This window comes from Curcuma longa, chromosome 9 (assembly GCF_044706935.1).
Source record: "Curcuma longa cultivar G26 ecotype Majalengka, Jawa Barat chromosome 9, ITB_CL_G26_1.1, whole genome shotgun sequence".
Classification (NCBI taxonomy): Eukaryota; Viridiplantae; Streptophyta; class Magnoliopsida; order Zingiberales; family Zingiberaceae; genus Curcuma; species Curcuma longa.
In genome coordinates, this window is record NC_133869.1 from 7682946 (window position 1) to 7708905 (window position 25960).

The window sequence follows — 25960 nt, forward strand, 5'->3', positions numbered from 1 at the left end:
TGATTTATTTGATTTGAGTTTTTTAATTTTAATTTTCGATATCAGAAGAACAAAGAAATAATTACTCAATCTAGACAATACTCAATTTACTAATGATTAACAAAAACAACTTCCGACAGTTCAGTATCGAAATTTTTAAAGTTATTCATTTTTATTAAATATATATATTTTTTAAAAACACTCTTTTATTTAAAAAATATGTAGTCCAAATACATTTTCAAATATAAATGGAATACCATGTTGAAACATTTTCAAATATATTTATCCAGAATTTTATCAATTAATAAAGGTATCAAATCAAAAAGTACGATGTGGAACAAATCATACTCTTCCATGTTATTAGAATTACTGGATTTGAATCTTGACGAAGTCAGACAATATCCTTCCTGCGTTGTGATCAACTGTAGTTTTTCAATTTACTTCCTCACAAATGATCATGGAGCTGATCGTGTAAGACCGCTGAGGTGATGTATTTCACCTTTGCAAAAGAACAGGTTATCAGAATTACAAAAGCATTTCTTCGAGTACAAGAGGTAAATGATTTGGTGTAGGTGTGCTTGCTTCAAGATTAGTGTAAATTGCGATCAAATAGAGCATTAATCGCTCTGATAGACTTTCTAATTCTCAATTATTTAAATTGTATATTATTATTATTTTTTAATTTTTGGTAATCATCCACCGACAACGCGATCAAATAATAAGGATGCCCATTTTCAGTCCTGTGTCATGATCAATTGTAATTTTTCAATTTACCTTCTTATATAGTCGTAAGATCGCGTGTGGCGTTTTTGACAGAAATACGACGGATTACTTTTTTTTTACCACCACCAGGCAACAAAAATTACGCCACGACATATGTCACGGCTCCACGCGGATGGAAGATCCGCGACTCAAGTCATGTCACAAGTCGTGAGACGACTTACCGCCGTGCCTCGGCCCCCTGAATAAAAGAGCAACATCTACTAAACCGGTTCCGGCGGTGTAACATAACCTTCCGTCTTCCTCCGAAGCATCGTCACTGCTGGAGTGAAGCACGCGATCCTCCCCGTTCAAATCACACTGCCATCTCGCTCCCCAGTCTTCTTCTTTCTCACGCCGACCACTTCCCATCCCTACTCGGGCTTCCTCCTCGCCCCCGGGGATCTCGATGGCGAGATCCAATAAGTCGGGGAGGTACGTTTTGGTCCTCTCTTGCGTCGCACTTCTAGGGGTCGCCCTCATCGCTGATTTCCTTTGGGCCTACTCCAATTCCGCTGCTTCTTCCTTCGTTTGGTCCGGAAACCTCGATCGATCTCTCGAGAGACTTGCCGATGCAGGCGATCTGGCTGCCGAGTCGGTGGTGAGTCTGATATTTTCGTTTCTGATGTTGTCGTTGTTAGAATTTCGATGCGTTTTCTTTTCTAGGCCAATCTCTATCTGTCTGGTAACTGTTTTTCTTGCTTTTATCTTGAAAATGCTTAACGAATCTGATGATAAATGATTCCTCGTGCTTGATAATTGAAAGAGAGCGAGAGAAGCAAAGGTATTTGTGGGAATGTTGACGAGAGCAAGTAGAGAATTTTTATATTTTGAGATAAATTACTCTAAAATGAATCTGAAGTGTAATGTATTAGTTTGGAGATAAATAATTCTGGTAAGTACAGATTCAGTAATTTTTTTTCTTTTATGCTTTTTTTCAATCTCTTCTATTTCTTTTGTTGTAGCTTTTCATACCTAAAAAAGTTTATATCTGTTGGTAGCGTACGCATTTCCCTTGTGCTTCTTCTTTTTATCTGATTTTAATAAATCGTCCTTTTGCAGGTTAAGAAGAAAAAGGACTTAAAAATATTAGATTCAAAAGAATTAAATGCAACTTTTGCTGATTTACCAGCAACAAAGTTAGAATGGGAAGAGATGGCAGAGGCACCTGTTCCACGTCTGGATGGCGCTGCTATTCAGATTAAAAATCTTTTGTATGTCTTTGCTGGATATGGTACAATCGACTATGTGAGAATCTTATATAGCTTAGACTTTACTCCTAGTTCAATTCTGAGTTTTTGAAGTATTATGTGACACTAGCTATGTATGAATGCTTTCATTGACATCTTATCCAAAATATGATCTGTTTTAATTATTTCAGTGACATCGACCAGTTCTTAAGTTTTCAAAAATTCATGTAAAAGTAATGAATAAGTGAGAAAGAAGAGCTAGAAGTGGACAGCAATGATAAATGCATCTATAAATGCTTATGAAAGCAAATGGAGTAGGGGAATTCCATTCCCTCTTCTTCCAAACAAGGGAAGGCACACTGACCTCCTGTTTCAAACCCCTCAATATAAAAACAAGGGAAGGCATACTGACCTCCTCTTTCTAACTCTTCAATCTAAATTTGTCTCCAATAGGTATATACAACATTCAGTTGCTCTATCTTTTGTTTTCTTTACCTTTTCCCCTTCAATTCAAGTGCTTGCAAGTGTAAGCAGCAGAACATGTACATTGAAGTCTGTAACTTTTTAATGTTTTTTTCTATTTATTAACTTTCTTCTCTTTCCAATAGGTGACAATTTATGTGTTGAATTTTCTCAAAAAAAACTTATGATGTAAATGAGGAAATTCCTTAGTATTATATTAGTTTAAAGGAATTTTTATTTCTCGAACATTCCTTAACCATCTCAGTGTTGTTTGACTTTAAGATAATGTTTTGGGGAACTAACCACTTTCCTAGAAGCAATAACTAGGATCATTTATAGAATTTCAATAGAAAGTTGAGCTTCAATGCCTCACTTTACCTGCTTGTCAGTCTGACATGTCCAAGAGTTGAAATGGACTTGAGTTCCAACTCACAAATGAAGTATCAGATCTTCACATTATTGTGTCATTGCCCTGATTGCATGATTTGATATTGCACAGAAGCAATTGTTTTATAGTTTTTCTTTAAGAGTTTCTCATTTATTTTGTAGGCTAGTCCTTGGTTTGTATCGTATCAGGCTTGTGCTCTTTGAATTACATGGCACCAGGAAATCCTATGTGCTTGTTTTGCGTAAAACTCTTTCACAATGTTTAACATTAGCTAACTTGCTTGGCAAAAGCTAAATCATGGCTAAAACAAACAACTTAATCTGTAACTTGGTTCTTGTAAACAACAACACAGATCTTTTCCCACCATCGAACTCAATGCAAGCTTATATATCATTAGGAATATCCAAATAAGCTGTATATCCAACTATTTGGATTTTTGCAACAAGAAAATAAAGGCAAAAAAAAAAAGATTTCAGGTCGGCAGCAGTCAAATGTATTTCTCTTTTCTACATTGTTTAAAGATCTTTTACAGTAGCAATTCTTTTGCAGGTTCATTCTCATGTAGATATCTATAATTTTACTGATAACACGTGGGGAGGAAGATTTGACATGCCCAAAGAAATGGCTCATTCTCATTTAGGAATGGTAACAGATGGCAGATACATCTATGTTGTGACTGGACAATATGGTCCTCAATGTAGAGGCCCTACTGCTAGGAATTTTGTGCTGGATACTGAGAAGAAAGAGTGGCATGATCTGCCACCCTTGCCAGTACCTAGGTGAGTTCTTTAAAAGGTCAACAGGGTAACACCTATATAAATCACATTGAACATGTGGAATTAAGTTGTAATAGCATTCTATGGATTATGTGCAGTCATTTAAAATCTCAATCCCACCCTGTCATTTAAAATCTCAATCCCTCCAGTTCTCTTTTTACAATTTTTAGTATTGGTCAACATAAAAAAATGCTAGTAGATCCCATGAATTAATATCATTTCAGAATCGACCCATAATCATGACACTTCCGATGGCGTTTGCTACTGTCCAAAACAAGAAATGGATTTATATGGTTTACATTGAGAACAGCTTTAACACAAGCACCTGCAGGTATGCTCCAGCTACCCAACTCTGGAGAGGCAGACTCCATGTCATGGGTGGAAGCAAGGAGGACCGCCATGAACCTGGATTAGAACACTGGAGTCTTGCTGTGAAGGACGGGAAGGCCTTGCAGCAAGAATGGCAGAGTGAAATTCCTATACCTCGTGGTGGACCCCACAGGTTTGTGGGTCATTTCTCTAAAGTTAGTACCTAATTTTGTTTCCAAAGATTTAGCTATAGTTTCTCCTATAACAAAGCCTGTTTTATGTATCTCATATGTCACGAGGTGGAAGTTGTAGTTTAAAAATTCGGATGGACTTTCAAATTTGTGACCATCATCAAATAATATTGTTATCTTTCATGATCCTTTTACAGATATTTTCATTTGTTACAATCAGATTCATATCTTTATTTACTAATTTGAGGTTTAGTTCTATTTAGCTGACAGGAGATATTTGCTCGTTAATTTATGTGATCAGTATTTCAAGGAGTAATGTAACTTGTAGTTCTACATGGACACCAAACATTTCAAAGAAACTTTAACAGAAGAGAGCTAATAAATTAGAAAAATGAAATTGAGCATTATGTCAGATAAAATGTTCCTCTACAAGTACATCATTATGTATGTAGTGCATCAGGTACGTATCATGCAAGGTATAAGCATGAGGAGCCTTATTGTACGTGTCTGAAAGTGTTCAGTACTTCAGTTAATTTTAGTTGTCTATGCTGTTCAGATCTGACTATTTTTTTTTTTTTGACTTGAAAATGCTATTCAAATGAAGGCATATTCAACATGATAATGTAATGATCCCATTGTTAGGCAACTGATGCAACTTGTCTATTTCTCCTTATGACAGTGACAGCTAGCTCTTGTAGTAATATAACCATACCCCTGCAAATCAGGGACAGAATCAAGAATTTCATATTGAGAGGACGAAAAATATGTATTTACGTTGAGAGGGGGGGGGGGGGGGGGGGGGGGGGGGGGGGGGGGGGGGGGGGGTGTAGTCACTCCCCATTTGCCCCTTCATTCGATCCTCATTTTTATGCCCCCGACACCTCTTGTATTAAAAAATTGAGAGGGGGGAGGGGGCCACCATCGCCCTCACCTTGGCTTTGTCCCTGCCTACAATTAGAGTGACCTTTTATATTATTCTTCATAAATCACATCATTAACCATCATTCTTAAATATATGCTCGAGACATCTCATTTCTTTCCAAGAATCCCAGCTCGAATATGATTTTGAGACATTTGAAAATTTTGTTCTGTAGTCACATTGTTACCATTATCATGGTACAATCTCAATCTAACCTAAACTTTTCTTTTCAACCAGGGCCTGTATTGTTGCCAATGATCAACTTATTGTCATTGGTGGTCAAGAGGGTGATTTTATGGCCAAACCTGGATCACCAATTTTCAAGTGTGTCCGAAGAAGTGAGGTTAGTTATCGTTCTTAAGTCAATACTTTTTTTTAAAAAAATCATTGTAAAATGTTATTTGTATTCAATAGGAGTATCCAACATGGGTATCGATGAAAGTGCCCGACGTGACTGTTTCTAATTGAATTTTACATGTGATCGAGAAAAATACCCTAATTAGAGTGTAAATGTCAGAAGACATAGGCTCAAAGGGAAGATGAGTTCAAGTATTGAAGATTATAAGATTATTTAATGTTTATTTAATTTTATAAACTTTGATGTATTTTGTTCAAAATCATGCCTAAAATGGTGGGATTGAATTTACTGGCATGTATGTATTCACGTTGCAACACTTATATTATGGTGTTCCATGTTTTTCATCTAGCGGCTTCTTTCTTAGCAGTCATTTAGTTTAGCATTCATATTTTCATATTCCTCAGATTCTATTCTTGCTTATCCAGGTTGTGTACAATGATGTCTACATGCTTGATAATGAAATGAAATGGAAGGAACTTCCGCCCATGCCCAAACCAGATTCTCATATAGAGTTTGCATGGGTTAATGTTAACAATTCAATTATAATTGTTGGAGGTACAACAGAAAAGCACCCTACAACCAAAAAGATGGTGTTAGTTGGAGAAGTGTTTCGATTCAATTTGGATAAATTGGTAGGAATCCTTTTCCTTTATATAGAAATTGATTTTGTGGAACAATTTATTATTTGTTATTAATTTTCTTCGTTTTTAACTATTTCTTTAGATTCTTTATTAGATGAATGTTAACTATTATTTTTAGTTGCCTGATCATTTTTATTTGATTTCTCTGTTCAGTGCATGGAAAAAAGGTATAAATCACACTGAAACATTAGTGCAACCAAATTTCCTTTTTGAAAGAATCGCAAATAAGTGTATGGGACTTACATGATGCACTTTTATATTTATTGATTACATATCTTGTTAGTTGGCCCATCTAGTGCTAGCCTAAACCTAAGTTGCTATGAAGACTGGATCTTTACCATTTACTTATAACAAACAAGCAATTTGTATGATCTTCTTGACATCCTTTTGCAATTCCCCAACCTTCTGCCACTCCTAATTGACTTATAGATCAGTGAAGCTTTGTTTTTTCTTCTTTTTTGTATTGTGAAGATCTACAGAGAGGAGCAGTACATCTTATTTTGTTAAAAGGAAAATGAATTACCAAAGTTGCAGAAAGATGAGGTTCGGTGACCCAATAAAGTTGGCCTAGCCCAAAAGCATCAAGCAGATCAGGAACCAATTGGTGTTTACCGATCCAATTAAGAATTACTAGTGGACCATATACCTAGGATTAGCTATCTTTCATCGTGTTCATTACATGGTCGGAGCATGTTGTTGGTATGCCGCCTGGTACATATATATACCACTTGCTTTCTAAGTTAACTTCTTGAATTTATATATTCAGCTGGTATTTAAAATACATATTTGTGCTTCTATTGCTTTCTCTAGTACAAATAAGTTATATTGGTTTTATTTGAAATTGCGTGATTTTTGTTTTCACTGGCACTGGCTAGAAAGGCATCCTAGAAGTGAACACATCAAATATCTTGCATGCTCCTTTTTTCAACTTAACATTATATCCATTTTCCACAAATTACCTCACTCAGTAGAATTTGTGCTAAATTGGGCAATAGCTCATCTGTTATATAGTTTACTTTCTTGGTTCATATTGTGATACTACAGCAACATCATTTCTCATTCATGGTTGCTCTCTATGGATGCAATAAAGCAAACATCAAATAGTTGGCCTTCTTCAGAAAAAAAGGAAAAAATTGGATTTTTTTTATAAATCTGAAGAACCGTGAAAGATGAATTAATTTAACATTTGTTACACAGTAGTTTGCAGGCAAGCATGGTCCACACTAATTTATATTTCTTAAATTAAGCACTTCTGATCATCAATTTTCTGTCTTAAATTTGCAGGAATGGTCGGTGTTGGGAAGGATGCCTTTCCGCATCAAGACCACCTTGGTCGGCTACTGGAATGGCTGGCTTTATTTCACATCTGGCCAGCGAGACAAAGGACCAAATGATCCTGCTCCCAAGAAGGTCGTTGGGTGCATGTGGAGAACTAAATTGCATCTATAACTTCTAGTTGATCTTATTACAGGTGAAATTTTGGTTTCAATCTTCAGGTTGGGTTAGATTCAGGTTATTTTACATCCATCTTTTAATTCTTGGCTCAATTATATTGTTTTATACTTGTATTAGATTAACCTCAAGGTGTTTGTTTTCTCTGTTACTTTTGGTGGGAGAAGCTATTAAAATGCTTGCCATTCTACCTTTGATCAATTTCAGCTGTAGCTTCTCATGGTTTCACTATTTATTTTATTGTTAATTAATATATTTCTTGTATTTTATTTTCCTCTTCAACATGATTTGGATGCCTTCGTTCATTTCTGTCATACATTTTTGCTACCATAGTACCATTTGTAATATACACATTGGTCTGATGGTTTTAGATACTGAGTTCTTGGCTTTACTGATGAAGCGTACAGATATATTCATTTATTTTGCCGAACTTAAAACTATATTGGAATTCATTTTAATATTAATAAATCTAAATGAGCGGTTAATAAAGTATGGTATTGAATTTGCTTACAAATATATTTCAATTGATTTATAACCATATATTCAAGCAGCACTTTATGATTTAGTCCCGTTAAAGCCTAAAAAACAGGTCAACGATCAGATGTTATTTTTTTCTAAAGAAATATTATCTAAATTCTACTTTATTTTCCATATGAAACTATTTTTTTATTTATTATTTTAATTTCTTTCAATTCAGTTCAAAATTAATGATTCTAGAAAAAATAAACAATATATCCTCCCGATGTTTTTAGCGTCAACCTATACAATTTGATAATTTATATTTTGTCTCACTTTTTGTGCAAAAGCTTATTATTTTACTTTGTGAGTTTAATATTGTCTGTTCAAATATTGAACATGCTTAAATCATTACTGTTAAGCTCAGGCAAAAAGATATGATTTTGCAAAAGAGATGGAATAAAGTTAAGTTTTCAGTTTTTAGGGCGAAATGGGAAAAATGGCATAACTCTGACGGGCAAATTGAAAATTTTCTCAGATTGTTCATGGGTTCTGTATCAAGGGAGACACTAAAATAGCTTTCAAAATTTCCAGAGAAATGATTAGCAAAGGTATGGCGCCACTGTAACACACATCAGATACAAAGAAATGTGACTACTGCTGCCCATAACACAATAATGCATGGATACTCCGCTAGCAAGGTGCTTAGTGGTGTATTCAATTGTAATACAAAATGAAATTCATCGCTCTAACGGTTTCACACGATCAATTTTACGATCATCTATGAGAAAGTAAATCAAAAAATTATAATTGATCATTCTTGTAATAGCTAACTCAACTCTGTCCCAGAGGGTGTTTAGTAGTTTATTTAAGTATTCATGATTTGAATTTCAATTATAACCCATTATAGGATATTTATTTTAGAATAAAAAATTTAAAACGTTACTATTGGATCTTCAAGATTGGAATAGTGATATCTTCAAGTCAAATAACTTGATACCTAAATTATTAAAAAAGAAAATGCATGAATAATTTTTAAAGGTCAGGATGATGCAGTAAAAGTTTCTGATTCTATCATACACATGGAAGTTCATCTCAATGTTATATTTGTTAGGCGTCCCTTGAAATTTAGGACGGCTGTAAATTTTTGTAAGGGTTTAATCTACTTAAACAAGTTATAACAATCTACGTAATGGAATCTTATAATTAGGGGCTGTGCATCATTATAAGATGTAGTCTAATTCTTTTTTTAAAATAATATATTTTTTAATCGACGTCTCAACTGCCTCATCATCATCATCATAATTATGGCTCATTCTTGCTTTTCTGTGACTTCTTCAAGTTAAGAACACCATTGATATTGATGTTCCACGACTGTAAAATAAATAAATAACAAATTGAACGGCAATTATAAATGGATGGTAATCGAGTTTAATTGAATTATATTCTTGGTGAGACATCACTGTTCGTTTGTTGAAATTGTTCATAAAAGTACAATTGTTTTGAAAAAAAAACAAACATTTAAAATGTTATATCCTTTTTTTGTTCTGAATCTGTGAAAAATCTGATCTTGATTTGGCAAAGTGCCTTTTATTTTTACATGAAATGTCAAAAATAGAGAAATAATCATTTTACCAAGATTTTTAGTGTAATAATTAGATGGACCACCGACCGCACCCATGGATTAGACCGGACGTCAGCCACCCGTTATCCAATTGCAGATTAAGGTGGGCCCTAGCGTGTGAAATTGGGTAAAACTAGTCGACATCACCAACCGACATTGGGTGGCCCAATCTAAGCATTGGGCCCACGAGAAGCCCCTATCACGTGGGTAAAAAGGTGAGTAAATCGAAGCCTGCGGTCACCAAGTAATAATTAATTATAAAGGACGGAAAATTTTCAGTCCACTCTGGCACTCTCACACAAAAAATTATTCTCTTCTCAAACGCACTTAAAATATTAATATTATCAAAAATATCCTCGAACTGTTAATTGTTATACCCTTATTATGTCACAATTGTGTTGATAAAACGATAAAAATATAAAAATTTTAGAAATTTTTTAATGATTATATAACTTCGAACTGAATTTTTAAAAAATTTATCGTTTTTTTGTAAAATGTGTCTGATAGTTTTAAATACTTTTAAATTTTTATCGTTTTAATTATTTACTAAAATGTTAAATGGTTAGAGAATGACATAAATTGGAATTTAAAATTTTCAGGGGTATTTAAGAATATGGATAAAGTTTGGGAGGGCAAATAACAATTTCCCTAAAATTTATTCGCCGGAAACAGCTGCTGCTTTTATTAATTTAATACTAATTCTTCGTCGCTTTGGATCGTCTCTTTGCTTTCCGACACTTTGTGTGCGGCCTCCACTCCCTTCTCCGTCTATCACCGACGGACGAAGAGGGGCTCAATCGGAGAGAATGCGGAGAGGCGGAGGCGATCCGGAGCTCAATTAGACGACCCAAGTCCCGGCTGGTGCTGCCAGGTGATCTTTCCTATCGTTTTCCATTTCGTATGGACTTCTTGTTGAAGCTTGGGTTGCTGAAAAGTGATTTTTTATTTTATTTTTGGATTCCTCAATGAGGTTTTTGTCGTCGAAACAAGGTTGATAAGTCGCTTGGTTGTTGATACCACTGCAAACCGAACTTTCTGAGTTGGCGGTGACAATTTATTTGACATTTCAGATTCGTGGATTTCTTGTGGTTTTAGTTTCGGATTGGAGGAATTACGGGATTTAGTTAGATTTTGTGAATTCGCCGGGTTTTTCCTTAGAAGTGAACCACCCCTGTCTGTTAATTGTAAACAGTTTTAACATTGTGGCTAAATGAGCAAGCAGTAAGCTGGAGCGCTTTCCTTTCACTTTTTTTTTTTACTACTATTTTGATGCAGAATAGCAAAATCTGCGCTTTTTCTGGGTAAATTTGACACATTTTTTCGCTCTATCTGTTTCATGTTTGTGCGTTCTATCTTGAATTCAACACATTTTTACTACTAGAGTCGGTTAATAATTCAGTTTTTAGCTTATTGTTAGTTTTTTAGTTGTCTGTTTCTAGAACAATTCATTGGTTCCTCCAAGTAGGAATTAGTTTTTGCCCCAGTTGTTGGGAAATTGCGACATGAATCTCTAGCCTGATTTTTCCCACTCCGATTCCAGTAGAGTTTTACCTCTGCTATCAAGAATGAAATATTAGAATCACTCTGATCTACATCGTCTGTGGCACTACTGAGATACTGATTCTCCCACCTTGAAATCAAATATTGGAGCCATGGTTCTTGGTCTCCGGTCAAAGCAAAAGAAGGGCACTTCTGTTCATGTGGACTGCATCATCCACATCCATGAAATAAAGCCATGGCCACCATCCCAGTCCCTGAAATCCCTGCGCTCTGTGGTCCTGCATTGGGAGAATGGGGACCGCCATTCTGGGTCCACTAGCATTGTCACCCCTAACCTCGGATCAGGTGCAGCAGAAGGGAAGATAGAATTTAATGAATCCTTCAAGCTCCAAGTCACATTGTTAAAAGAAGGTTCAGGCAAAGGTAATGATAAAGGTGCATTTCAGAAGAATGCGCTTGAGTTCAACTTGTATGAACCCAGGAGGGATAAGTCTAAAGGGCAGCATTTGGGCTGTGCAATAATCGACTTGGCAGAGTACAACATAGCTAAAGAAACTGTGACCGCTAGCATCCCAGTGACCAGCAAGAGAAGCTTCAGGAACACAATGCAGCCAGCGCTGTATGTTAAGATCCAACCCATAGACGATGCAAGCATGGGTTCTACATCAGGAGAGAGTCTCTCAAAGGAGGTATCGATAGATAAGGATGTGAAGGAATCAGTGTCAGACTTGATGAATGAGGAGTATGCTGAAGAAGCTGAAATTGCATCCTTCACTGATGATGATGCCTCTTCGGTTTCATCTCTTGACCACTCTTCATCTGCTCAAGAAGTCAAAGCAGATACCTTGCTTCATGGTAACCCAGAAGAGAACAAGGTACTTATTAAATGTCTATAAAAGATTCGAGCTATCAAATTATTCACAGATTTCGAATTGAGGTTCATAAATGTATTCTTGACTGTTTCACTATTCTAATTTGGGAGAATTCCATTTGACCTCCCAGTGTTTATTTACTTTTTCAATATGCTATGAGGTTTATAGTGCATGCTAGAAGGTTGTTTCATATATAGTCAATTTTACAACTCGCATCAATTTTTATATACAAAGTATGAACATACAAAAATATTCCAATTATAGCCTGCCGTCTCTTAAGTAAACTATTAAACTTGCTGATGTATCCTTAAAATATATCTTTGTATTCAATGGCTTCTATAAAAATTAACTTAAATAAAAATCTTCAATTATGCCACAAAAATATTGCCTAGGCCTTGACCTCGTCCCCTGACTTGGCTTATTATTCTTGCTTGTTGACACCATCCTTTCCACCTTCAAACTAGCTATTACACACTTATCGACCTCTACCCCACTGAGCTCACCTACACCAGGGACAAGCTCATATTTTCCTTCCAATGGGGCCATTCTTGCCTCCTATCTCTTGTTCTCTATTGTGTCTTCCTTGATTGTCTCTGCCCATCATGACACCTCTAGATCTAATTCTAGTACGAGTCATTGCCTCCTACCAATGCACTTGTGCTGGTGGAGATGATCGTGCAGGAGGACAAGGGAGAGAAGAATAGGGCTACAATTAAAAATTTTCAATTTATTTTTTCTACTAAAGGATATATAAGTCTTGTATACTTCATCAAATTTAACGTGATATATCTTGAGATTAAAGATCCATTACATTTGAGACATTTCCAAAACTCAGGATAAATTCAAACAAAATTAATTTAGTCAAACCAGGAACAACACTATTAATTGGGCCACATTACATTTAGATTAAATATATTAGATTACCAATCATCATCATCAAGTATCAAGGTGTGTTTATCTCAAATTATTTGGAATCGACTACATAAATCTTAGCCCTCCATTTGTTCTTTACACAAGACTATATTAGTAAAATATTCAAATCAATTTAATCATTTATTACATTGATCTTTTCTGTCTCTCCCTCTACCCTTTACACCTTTGACCCTAGTACATCAACTCTTCTGTAAAATCTCTTAGTCATTTTTGAAATTGTCGATACTTGATATCATCTCAAGGTATTTCTATTCAGTATTTTTTTATCTGAGGTATAATTCAGTCAGTCATATTGATGGTTCATTTAAATTTTAAACATTTATATTTCAGTGAGATGTGCAATTTGTTTTTCTTGATATAAGGATCAGCTATTTCTTTTTATGATTTTGCAGAATGTGCCTGAGATAGTGAAATCAAATGGAGTGGTGAGTGATTCTGAATCCAAATTACGTTTGCCATCTTCGCCTGCAAAATTGGAGTTGGAGTTAACAGAAACATCCCATCTAAAGGATGCTTCCCATGATCAAAATGAAACTTTGCTCAAGTCTCAATCAGTAGGCTCTTTAAGCGATACTGAGTGCCTAGAAAATATTGATGAGACCCATACTAAGTCAGAAACTAATTTGTTGCCCATCATGAAATCAGATAACATCAGCACTGTAGCATGTTCATCTTCAACTCGCAAAATTCCAGAGGAAGAAATTGGTTCTAGCAGCACAAAAGATGCTACAGTTGGGAATTCTATGACTCAGGAAGTTGAAAAAAAATCAATAGGATGCAATAGCAGAGAAAATATTGTAGAAGAATATGTACATGCAGAAGATAATTGTCTAATCACTAAAAAAGTTGAATCTTCTGATTTTGCACTTCAGACAAAAGAGTCTAGCATATCCGAATCAGAGAAAAATATAAAGCAGACTGGGAAATCACAGGAAAGTAGAAAGGTTTCAGAGGAAGGCTTGGATGAGCATGTTGAAGCTAACATTTTCAAAGAGAAGCAAATGGGATCAGTAAATGGTTCCAAAGTTCATGGAGATCATCTTAGTGTTAATCGAACTATGAATGATGCCCTTGAAAGTCCTATTGATACCACTGCAAGCATAGAACATATCTCTGACATTCAACAGAGAGAAATTAAGCAACGTACTGGGACTCTGTCGACTGATTCAGCCTCATCTTGCTGTAGATCTCTTGGTGAGAGGCATAGTAGTTCGTTTAATACTGAAAGGCTGAGGACTATGAAGCTTTCTGTAAGATCACCCCCACGCTTGATGGGAAGCATAACATATGGTGCTGATGACCAGAATAAAGAATATGTTAAAGAAGTTGATATCCAAGAAGATGTGTCTAATAATGGCACAAATTCTGGCACTGATGATGGAAGGGATGACAATGAAAGTACAAGCTCAGGTTCAAGTAAAGTGCACCAATTTCCTAGAAGAAATGGGAGAAGCTTTTACAATGACAAAGTCCATGAGTTGGAGCTCAGAGTCAAGTTACTTGAAGCAGAGCTGAGAGAAGCTGCTGCCATAGAGATAGCCCTTTACTCAACCACGGCTGAACATGGGAGTTCGTCACATAAAGTTCACACTCCTGCTAGAAGGATTTCAAGGATGTATAATCATGCTTCAAGACAATGGCCAATTGAAAGGATGACAAGTGCTGCTAGGAGTATTGCATCAGGACTAGGTTTGGTTGCAAAAGCATGTGGAAATGATGTGCCAAGGCATGTAGGATTTTTTTTTCTTTATATTTTTATTCTTGTTACCGGATCATGATATAGAATACGAAGATTGTTTGATTACTTAACCATTAAGTCTTTATCTAGGTACACTTTTATCAAGCAATTGCTAGTTTCTACCTCACAAGTCACCTCCTGATGGATAAGAATTTCCATGTTAACTAAAATCTGCAAGCTCCTTATATTTTGATTTCTACTTTAAACAGGTTGACTTTTTGGTTATCAAACACAATTGTTCTAAGAGCCATAGTGACAGAAACAGTCAAGTTCCAAGACACTAAGCAGTCTGCTAGTACTCGCCTCAGATATACTGGATCTGTGAAGTTACCTAAGAGCAAACCTTCACCTTTGAAATGGGAATCAATTTCTCATAACAACGAGCAATTTTCTTTGTCTGGAGACTTTGGAGACTGGAATGACCCAGCTACCTTCATTTCAGCACTGGAAAAAATTGAAAGCTGGATATTCTCCCGTACAATTGAATATGTATGGTGGCAGGTCTGTTCTTTATTTCTGTAAATGTATTGTCAGTATTAGTGATTTTTACAGCATTAGAATTGTGTTCTTAAATGACTGACATCAATGGCATGTACAGATTTTCACTCCCTGTATGCAGTCTAGCCATGTAGGCGGCGGACAGTTGTTAGGTTCATACTCAAGCAAAAGCTTTGGTAAGATGCCAAGCACGGGTGATCCACAAGCAAATGTGTCCTTAAAAATTTGGAAGAAAGCTTTCAAGGACGCCTCTAAACAGCTTTGCCCTCTTAGGAGTGAAGGGCTTGAGTGTGGATGCTTGCCTATGCTATCTAGAATGGTAAGTGTAGGCTTCTACTTATTGATGTACTAGCCTATAGTGTAGTATATCATCATCAATCCTTAGAACAATGAGATCTTTGTGTCACTAAGTTAATATTATGATAAACATGCTCAGTAGCTGTAGGTTAGTAAAAGTACTCGTGTTAAAAAGACTAATGAAGTTAGAAAGAGTTGAAATTTCACCTCCTAGTCCTACATGCTTAGTCGCTTATTAAGCATGTTTAAGTTCTGAGAGGTTCCTCACATTGGGTTTTATGTTATTGGAGTTAGTCACAGCTACCAATATTGGGTCTGGGGTGAAATATTGAAAGTTAAAGATATTAAGTGAGAAAGGTAGGATGAAAGACCACCTGCTAATCCCACATTATTAAGGCTTATTATACATGTTTAAATATCAAGAGGTCCCTGACATTTGGGTTGGATCAGGCTTCCACTTGGGCTACATAAGTTAAGATTGCATTGAATAAAAAAATTATATTCAGGAAGTCATCAAAATGAGAACTTAGAACTTCTGTCTGAGTTAACAGCAATTGCTTGGTCCACTAGGTATGCTGAAAAGGTATCCTCAGTTTTTAGAAACTCAAACAGAAAGTTCGGTCCTAAGTTTCTTGAATTTATAAGAAATTCTACATATACTAGGTGTAATTACAATTACCATATCAAACTACTACATATAATAAATGTTAATTAGTTTGTCCCTCCAGATTTGGAAGTCTGGGTCTGTCACTTGTTGGAACTTGGAACCTCATTATAATTCTGTTTCCCAATCTGCTCCTGCCAATGCAAGTCATGTTCTTCTTTTCTTGGGTCAAAGAAAACCATGTTCTGTTGCTGCCCTTTCGAGCTTGTCATTAGCACATTACCTGCTACTGATAGTTCATTTATTTTAACTTTCTATTACTAGTGTGGGGAAAAGAAGATGTCAGTGGTATGAAGTCCTATTATTAATCTTTATGATCTTCATTATGTTTAATGATGCTCATTTTCTGTTCATTATTTTGCTTGGCAAGTCCGTACTGGTACACACTAACTACTTATCATCTTCATATAAGTGCGCTATTAGGAGTTTGCAGATGCAAGATTGGTAGCAGTAAGGATATATCTTCTCTTCATTTGTCTAGTTAATCATAGGAGTGTTATTTACTTTAGTCCTTTTTCCCTCAAAAGAAACTTTCTGTGAAAATTCTGCTTAATTACATAAATATATGCATCAATAGTTATAAAACGTTCATGACTGCAATATGCAAACTGTTAAAACTGAAGCTCTAAGATACATTCCTTCCCAGATCATGGAACAATGTGTGGCAAGATTTGATGTGGCTATGTTCAATGCTATTTTACGTGAATCAGATGACAACACCCCTACAGATCCAATGTCAGACCCCATCAGTGATTCCAAGGTTCTGCCTATCCCTACTGGCCGATTAAGCTTTGGTTCTGGAGCTCAACTTAAAAATGCCGTAAGTAACATCAAAGCACAAGTATAGATAACAATTTAAATCCTTTTAAATGTTCTGCAAAAGTATTTAAGATAATTAAATCATTGGATGCTCAACTGTTCTGTTCTCTGTATTTCTCATTTATTACTGGTTACAATGTGGAGTACATGTATCAATATCTTTAACATACATCATTATTGTCTAGTAAGGTTCAATTTATATCGTCGTTGATCTTGGCTTTTGTGATAGGTTGGGAATTGGTCTAGATTACTGACTGGCCTGTTTGGTATGGATGTGGATGAATCTCATGCTGACGGCGACAGTCAAGACGACAGGATAACAATTACAAAATCATTTAAAACCTTCCATTTACTGAATGCACTTAGTGATCTTCTAATGCTTCCAAAGGATATGCTTTTAGAAAAGTCAATCAGAAAAGAGGTTTGTTTGTACATTAGTAGCATCATTTTAATTTGTAGTGATTTCTAATTTGTAAGAAACCACATATGTCATTATTGGAAACTCTGATCCTATTTCTTGTTTATCTTTGTTGTGAAGGCATGCACAATATTTAGTCCAAATGTGATCAACCATATTCTCGATAGATTCCTACCAGATGAATTTTGTCCAGATCCAGTTCCAAATGCTGTCCTTCAAGCACTGGAATCCGAGGTTAGTAATGAAGAACTTCCTAATCCTCAATCTCCATTTATGTCAATCTACAATTTACAATCAAGCCAAATAGTGGCCATTATTCTTCTAGCCTAACATACCAATCAGGACCAACTTTAAAAGATAAGCTTTATAACTATTTTACTCGGTTCATCATACTTGCTTTGTAGCAGTTAATGTTTCTATGCTAGTACTGTCTGCAATTTATAGTCATTAGATACAATTAGTCTAGATCAGGATGTTGTAGTCCTATTGGTTAGAAAGAAATTTATTGCATTCATTGCATATGTTTGTTAACATCCTTACTCAGTTCGAAATATCTTAGAACTCTGTAATCTTTGATCTGCAAATATTATCAGGAATATGCTGACAGTAGCCAGGAGGAGATGAACATTCTTTGTAACGCATCTCCTGTAATCTATTCCCCGCCGTCAATTATCTCCATTAAGAGCTTCATCGGAGAGATACAAGCCACCTCACTTACAAGGACTGGGTCATCTGTTGTCCGAAAATGTCACATAAGCGATGATGAGCTCGAGGAATTCGATTCACCTCTATCTTCCATCATGGACAAGTCCTTCAGCCCAAGATCTGAGAACAAAGCAAATGACAATTTCAGTTCCATCAGATACCAGTTGCTCCGTGAGGTTTGGAGAATGGATGATTAATCACTTATTCTTGAATTTGTTTGTTTCTTTTTGGCATTGCTTTTTGTATGTATAATTGCAGAAAATGTAAGTCATCAAGTATATAATATTTTTTTATTAACTTGAGTCGCTTAGGGATGCTGGTTCCTTTAAATTGTGTAGAACTTTATGCAGTTTTCAGAGCTTGAAAAAATTGAAAAAAAAAAAGTGTCACCGTATTAGTTCAAAAAATGGGATAAAGCAGATAAAACTTGTGTTCTTGTGGCAAAAGGTGAAGACAGCTCTCACAGCGAGCGATTCGAAGAGAGTAAATCATGGTGAACAACCTCTTCAAATGGGATGGATTTTATTCTTTCGGAGACTCCTAGTTAAGGAATAATGTCCAAGTCGAATCCTTCATCAGTTTATCTAAATCGGAATCCTCATGTCCAATGAAATGTATACGGTTTAGTTAGTTGGCCGACAGTTGTATGGGGTGGGTTAATCTAAATCTAGTCGCAGGAGCTGGAGCTGGCGGCAGCTGCGCTGGAGACGCCGACGACACGGGGGGCGTAGTTGTCCTCTTTCCAGCCGGCGAGGGATCGTCGGAGACCGCGGACCTTAAAAGCTAGCTGGGCAAGCCCATCCGACGATGCATCTCCTGGCCACTTCAACATGCAAGCAGAGAAAGACTCTCCCCTTCATTTCATCACGTACGTACACTCTTTATTTTTGTCTATTTGCATAAAAATTTCATTGGCATCGTGAGCAAGACTGAGCCTAATGCGCCAAAGGAATTATGGTGCGATTAAAAAGTGGAATAGACAACTGAGGATTCAAATTTCATCTAGGACACGTTACATTCAGAGTTTTCATTGTTTTATAATGTTCCATCCTTGAGGCCCAACGTGATAAACTGAAAATATTGCAGCGTTAACAAAATTATATCAACGGCTGCAATCCAAGTACAGAATGATGACAAATGGTCAGCAAGCATAGCAGAAATTAATTTAAACATTTTTTTTTTCGATTAGGGAAGCTATAGTTGGAAGGAAAATAGGAGGGACGAGGGTGAAAAATGACCCCAAAAAAATTGTAAATGAATGAACCTCCATGTGTAATTTTATATACCTACCCTCTCCCTCCAAATATTTTTCCACCCAAGAAAGGCCAATCTTAGATCCAGTAATGCATAGCATCAGAGACAACAGAAAAATCCAATTATTTTCAATTTCTATATAGGCAAATATAATCAATCTCAGTTATCTGCCGCACTACAGCCAGCTTTTTTAAATGGTACAACAAGGAGAAAGGGGAAAGGAGGAAGAAATGGCAGGGTTGAAAGACTTTCCAAAGGGCAACTTTCATTTCATTAAGGTTATTATGTTTATACATATATCAATTATACATTCCTGCCTCCTCAGTTCTAGAATATAGCGTGACAAATAGGTCTAGTTGAAAAATCAAGTTCCATAAAGCAAAAAAAGAATCTCAATTAACATTGAGTTGCCACAGATGAAATAATGATCAAGGAATAACATGAAAGAAATATCAATAAAGAAAACAAAATTAAAAGGCCTACCACTAGCTACTCCGCCGCTAGCTCCATCACGGAAAGTTGCATGATAGATGGCTCGGCGTGCCAGTTCTGCAGCTTCCTCAACTGACATGTCAAATCGATATCTGAGTGAAAAAAAATGAACAAAACTTAGTTAAAAATCAAACAGCCATGAGAGAAGAAGAACAAATGCCAAACCGAATGCAAAACAAATGCATACCCATTATCGAGAAGACCATAAGCATATGGGCTTCCTGAGCCAACTGAGAAGCGTGTTCCCTTGAGCCTACCACCCTCACTATCAACATAGTACAACCCAGGACCCTAAATTCAAGAGAACCCATGATACAACTGAACCACTAACAGGTGAAATTAAAAACAAAAATCATAATAAAATAAACATGTACCTTTTCATCCCATCCAGCTATCATGGTTCATACTGAAAGGCCCATTCCTCGGTAAGAGTAAAGTATGTTTGCTAAGAGCTTTGAGGCACCTGTAACTGAGATTCTTCTCTTGTTTGCCAGTTCGTGAAGGCGACACTAGACCAGAAAAGAAAATTATAAAATTTCCTGGAAAAATATTCTCAAAATCAGTAGGTACATTCTTGTAGACACTTGTTTGACCTAGCTGAGACATAAAATCTACTAGCATAAAGCGTATGCATAGCTTGGGTAAATTAACGCTATACCTTGATTCCCAAGTTTCTATGCCAAAATTGGCAGTCTGCAGCACCCCCAGCCATAGTACCCAGCATATATGGGTTTATCTCAATGATCTTCTTAACACTTTGTGAAGCTGCAGAAGAAAGGCAAAATGAGGATAGTAAGAAGATCAGCAAAATTTTGGCCAAGTACGCTGGTGTTGACTCAACTGACAATCCACTCAGGCTCAGCTAGCATTTTAACGACTTAGGTTGTATGGAGACCATGTAAGAGAGACACCACTAAATATGTCAATGTCCATGAGTAAAAAGCATATTATGAAGACAACAACTGATCATGTGTCTAAGATGAATATTATGTCATATTTACATGTGCCTCTTGATTCATATTCATAGTTTTAGAAAAAATTGATGTTGACTATCCATTCCTAATGCAACCCTCAACTTTTTTCATCTAGACTTGGGACTGACATGGGTAATTTAATGTTAATCTTATTCCGCATTGGTGTATGTTATTTACAAACCACATTTTGTTAATTATCTAATGAAAATGTTAATAATTCCCATTACAGGAAACAATAATCATTTGCAGATTGCAAATTTCGGCCCTTTTATAAAATATTATCATTCTAGTTGAGAAATAAGTAGGTAGGCCTATCATTAGTCCACTCAAGATTTCTAAATGTCATCTATAATTCGTCTGCATTATTTGACACTAAGAAAAGACATAATTTTGTGCACAATCTCAAGGAGCAAACTATCTAAAAATTGATCCACTACCTGCTCCTGTGGGTACTCAATTGAAACTGGTAATCACTCTTAGAAGGTCAGTGGAGATTAAGGAGAGCAAACAACTCCATATAACATGTGAGTGCCTGGAATGGAGTGACTAAATAAACCCTGGCATATGGATTAACTTACAACTAAACTGAGCACATTATTATTTTTTATATAATTGTTGATCCATGTAAGATTTGGAGACAACAGGTTCAGTTTTAGAAATTTTGATCAAGTGATCATATAATACTAGAAAAAGATCCAATCTATACTTCTGTATAACCAAACTGTAAAATGTTATCAACATCCGAGAACGTTACTACTGAGGCATCATCATTCTCCTCATATAAGAGAGCAGAAATGAATTTCTCTACAGCACAAAAAATCTTTTTGTATGGACATTGTTGTTGTGCAGATGCATTCCTCTAAGATAGTAGGTAGCATTCTAGACTCCTTGGACTATCATCAATTACTATATTGACCATGATTAAATAGGAGGGATATTTGGTTTTATATAAGAGTGCAGATTAGATAAATATCATTTAAAATTACTCATAACATGATGTGAATATGAAGAGCTTTAGATCTTCTGATTAACCTGGGAGATTTGGATTCACAAGTACAAACAAAAAGTCTCCTCAAATTGATGCAAGAAAGAGAAAAACCTCCACAAATTACTAAGTCAATTATGAAATACAATCAATCAACACTTGATTATATATAGGTTGACAAAATGCCACATAAACTGATATTGTCCTTTAATTCAAGATTTTCCCATCTATACTAGGAAAGAATCATGGGCATGTGGGTTACAAAGAAAGATTTTTTTTGTTAAAAAAAAAAAAGTCTATATGCAAGAAGGTACAGCTACCATGGATGATAAAATGAGAAAAGGATAATTTTAGTATGGACACATTCAAATATGACAGATTCAAGGTTAAGACATATGGACAGAACATAGGACCAAGTTTGAACTATGCAATTTCCAACTAACAAAGTGGTGTTAATAATATATCATCCAATGTAACTAAAGACCAACACATTTTTGATTATTCAGTAAGTCTAAACTATGTTTGTTTCTACACAAAGAAGCTAAATTGCATGTCCTTGCTTCTTGGAAAGTTATCAAAAAGGAAGAAAGCTCAAGATGATAAATTCAAAAAAAAATTCTTTGGCATACAATAATCTGCTCTCTGTTTGGATTTCATGGAATTTTTCCATACAGCGCGTGGTTGGGTAATGCTTTTCACTAGGTTAGCAAAAAAAGCATTTACAACATGGCAGGAGGAGAAAAAAGGAGTTCAATTATTCTGAATCAGACAAAAGCTTACAGATATATCCTCCCATGCTGGCTCGCGAATCGGCAGCGACCATAACTCCTTCCTTTCGCCGGTTTCACCATCTGGATCGCGACCTTTTGAAACCCATCAAACTGAAGCAAAGGGAAACAAAGAACAGATCAATACACCATAAAATACCAATCCCATCGCTAGCCCAACAAATCCATCAAGAACACACATCAGAACAGCCTGGGAGTTGGAATGAAGCGGACACCAGGGGGCCTTCGCATAGATCGTCGACGAGGCCTCCAGGAAACGGAGGACACGATTCAAATCCACTCAAATCGAGCTTCATTATCCGCAAATCAGAACGAGGTGGAAGTGAGACGAAACCCTAGATCGACGAGGTGGAATTTAAATGCCTTGCTTTCGAATCAGTATCAAAAATTCCAAGAGGCATTTTGATAATGTGACAATGTGAAGGATCTCGATGCAAAAGCGGATGGCACATTTCAATATAATTATTAATAATATCCGCTTTGATGGTATTGCCAAATATGTCATCGTCAAGGTCAACAATAAGATGCTCCGTTAAGGCGATATTGAGTTGGTTCGTTACGTGGAGGTATAATTAAATTGATTATAATGGGACAAATTTATTAAAATAAATAAGGATCAAATTGGAATGAAGTTAAGATAATATCTTCCTCTAATCAATTATAGCTTTCTAATTTATCTCTTTATAAATGATCGTAAAATGGATCGTATAGAACCACTACGATAGCAAATTCCAAAATTAATATAAAGGGTGATGACTACGATTACTTCTTTTTAATTTTTTAATATAAGAGAAATAAAAAATATAAAAATAAGAAACATATTAAAACAACGAGATCATCATCCCCACAAATGTAAACACATATAGTTACCTGTGAAATATGATTGAGTTGGTTATTATAGAATAGACTTGTTACAGTGGATAAGAGTCAAATTTTGATAAAATCAAGATAATATCCTCTCTGTAGAGAGTGGCTAACTACAACTTTTCAATTTTTCTTTTCGTAGATGATCATAAAATTGATCGTATGAAATCGTCAAGATGATAGATTCCATCTTGATGCTACAGTAAATATATATAATTCATCCCCAATATAAAATTTTGACTCTTCAAATACAATTGCTCGAAGACAAAGGTAAATATTGCTACTATTCATGCATGTTGCCATGCTTTGTTTCACTATTCACCTTTATACTTGAGCATGGAGCCAAGTAATCAAATGATTAAGCAAAAAAAAAAAAACACACACACACACACGAGAACAAAAAGGGAAATTATTTCTTAATAATTAATTACTTAAATACGAGCATGCATTGTTTGTGGTTGATCGATCGCTTTGTTTTATCGCATGGTGGATGAGAACGAGATGGGTTCAGCTGGCTGATGAGCAAATGGAATGGGCACATCAGGATCACAGAATCCACTCAATCATGGGTGGCCTCGATTAATCTATTGGATCGATACTTTTTTTTCCCAACCATATTTCCTTCTTTTTATTTAAAGCATAATCTCTCGTTTTCATAATTGAAGTTATTTATTATTCACCTTTTTCTCCACCACCTCCAAAGCTCCCACCTTTACCATTTCTTTTCCTCTCTCCAGTTGCCACCATTTCTCTCGCCGTGCCTCGCGTCGATCGATCGAGATTTGTTGATGCAATTGGTATTTGTGTATTTCTGCATGCTGTTTGTAGGAATATTTGAGCGTTTGAGTCTGATTGAAGCTTAAATTTCATTCTTCTCGTTCTTTTTTTCCTTTTTATTCCCTGCGGATTTGTTTTTGGAGCTGTTCCTTTTCGATTCCGATCGATCGCTGGTGTTGATTTATGCTTTTTTGATCGTGTTTTGGCTTCGATCAATCGTGGGCTGCTGGATTGTCCGGAAGAAAGTTGATTTTTGTTGGCGGATTTGATTAAAAAAAAAATCAGAAATGGCTCGAGAAAGCTGTAACCTTGACAAAGACGAAGCGGAGATCTTCAAGTCCGCCTCTTCCTCTCCCTCTCCCTCTGCTTCGCCGCCGCCGCCGCCTCCAACTTCACCTCCTTCCCCACCTCCGGCTTCCGTGCTCCCTAAATCTTGCGAGGAATCCCCTATTCACAGATCGGAATCGCCGACCCTCAAAATAACAGTCGCGGCTTCTTCCGCGCCGAAGCTTGATGAGGAGTCGTCGAAGTCGGGCGAGGAACCCCATTCACCTGTTAGATTCAGTAACCGGTGCTCTACCTGCCACAAAAAGGTTGGTCTCACCGGATTCCGGTGCCGTTGCGGCGATCTCTTTTGCGGCCGCCACCGCTACTCCGACGCCCATGACTGCTCTTTCGACTACAAGACTGCTGGGAGGGAGGAAATCGCCAGGGCCAACCCCGTGATCAAAGCTGCCAAGATCATCAAGATCTGAAGGTATAAAATTGCTTCCTTTTCTCCGTATGACTCTGATGCTATTTGAACTTTGAACATCTAAATGCTGTTTATTTTTTAACCTTTTGATTTATCATCGAGGCAGATATTCTACTTGTTGGATCTATATTTTTATCAACTGCTGCTTTTAATTCTTGTTTACATAAACCTTAAAACTGGAATGATAGAAGACATTTGCTGCGGGAGAAGAAAGAGCAGCAGTAGTTTCATTTTCAGTAGATTCCTTCAGATTAGCTGTAGCTCATGAAGCAACAAACAAATCTTTATCAAGCCGAAGTCACTGAGAACCTTTTCAGTTGGCTCAAGTTCTTAATTTAATTAGTGGATTAAAGTTGCAGATAAAACTAGTGTGACATGAGTTCTGTTCTTTGAAAGCATTTCTTGTGATTCACTATTGTGCCATTGGCTTTTTTTCTCCTGTCAATGTCTCTCAATAGTCCTCCAATTAATTTTCGAGAAAAAGTAGGTTCCTTTACACTGCACTGTGGTTTCTCTTCAGCATTTGCACTTTCTTATCAGCTGGAAAACTGCCTGATGCAGACTATTTTCTTGCTCTTGTATTTTTTTTTTTTTTTGTTTTTGGTGTGTGGCAATAGATCAATGATGAAAGTGTGTCGAAATATCTGCCTCAGAATTATGTTTCGGTCCTTAATGGCAAGGATAAGCTCAGGCTGTATTATTATCTGTGTGTGCAGTGTGTCGTATGTTTGCTGATAAAGAGGGTCGAAAGGTAGCATGGACATGGCTGCAAGTGGGCTCAAGCACATTAAAGAAGGCTTCTCTGAGAGAGGCCTCAGCGCTTGATAGGACTGCAAGTGGGCTCAGTGCTTCTCTTACAAGATGAGAAATGTAACTTTGATCTACTTTTACATTTTGGTATTGTGCTTGTTTTTCAATTGATCTGCTTTCATTGGCATGAGATGTTTGCTTTTGTGCTATTCTGCTGCGAATTTTAAGTAGATTTTTCGGTCGTCAAGCCAATTGCCAAATGGAAAATCACCATTGAATACCTTTAAGAAAGCTCGTCCTTTTGGCAAGGAAAAGGATAGTTTTGTTTTTTGGGTCTCATATTGTCTTGTCTTAGCTATTTTATCTTTCGGTAT

The 25960-nt window shown here is 36.3% G+C and overlaps 3 protein-coding genes and 1 pseudogene across 3 annotated transcripts; 3 read left to right on the plus strand and 1 right to left on the minus strand.

Moving 5' to 3' along the window:
* Positions 1-997: 997 nt before the first annotated feature.
* Positions 998-7625, plus strand: LOC141834901 (kelch repeat-containing protein At3g27220-like). Its single transcript, XM_074722293.1, has 7 exons — positions 998-1339; positions 1801-1986; positions 3328-3557; positions 3886-4056; positions 5211-5316; positions 5757-5963; positions 7257-7625. The coding sequence occupies exons 1-7, from the start codon at positions 1148-1150 to the stop codon at positions 7419-7421; spliced, it is 1257 nt and encodes a 418-aa protein (XP_074578394.1). The 5' UTR covers positions 998-1147; the 3' UTR covers positions 7422-7625.
* A 3308-nt stretch (positions 7626-10933) lies between these two features.
* On the plus strand, positions 10934-18245 carry LOC141834328 (uncharacterized). Its single transcript, XM_074721703.1, has 8 exons — positions 10934-11879; positions 13202-14535; positions 14757-15048; positions 15146-15364; positions 16653-16826; positions 17055-17246; positions 17364-17477; positions 17837-18245. The coding sequence occupies exons 1-8, from the start codon at positions 11157-11159 to the stop codon at positions 18143-18145; spliced, it is 3357 nt and encodes a 1118-aa protein (XP_074577804.1). The 5' UTR covers positions 10934-11156; the 3' UTR covers positions 18146-18245.
* A 730-nt stretch (positions 18246-18975) lies between these two features.
* LOC141834489 (proteasome subunit beta type-5-B-like) lies at positions 18976-22783 on the minus strand (annotated as a pseudogene).
* Positions 22784-23987: 1204 nt separating this feature from the next.
* Positions 23988-25753, plus strand: LOC141834823 (zinc finger A20 and AN1 domain-containing stress-associated protein 7-like). The gene is made up of 2 exons (XM_074722196.1): positions 23988-24839; positions 25553-25753. The coding sequence occupies exon 1, from the start codon at positions 24370-24372 to the stop codon at positions 24835-24837; it is 468 nt and encodes a 155-aa protein (XP_074578297.1). The 5' UTR covers positions 23988-24369; the 3' UTR covers positions 24838-24839; positions 25553-25753.
* The last annotated feature ends 207 nt before the right edge of the window (positions 25754-25960 follow it).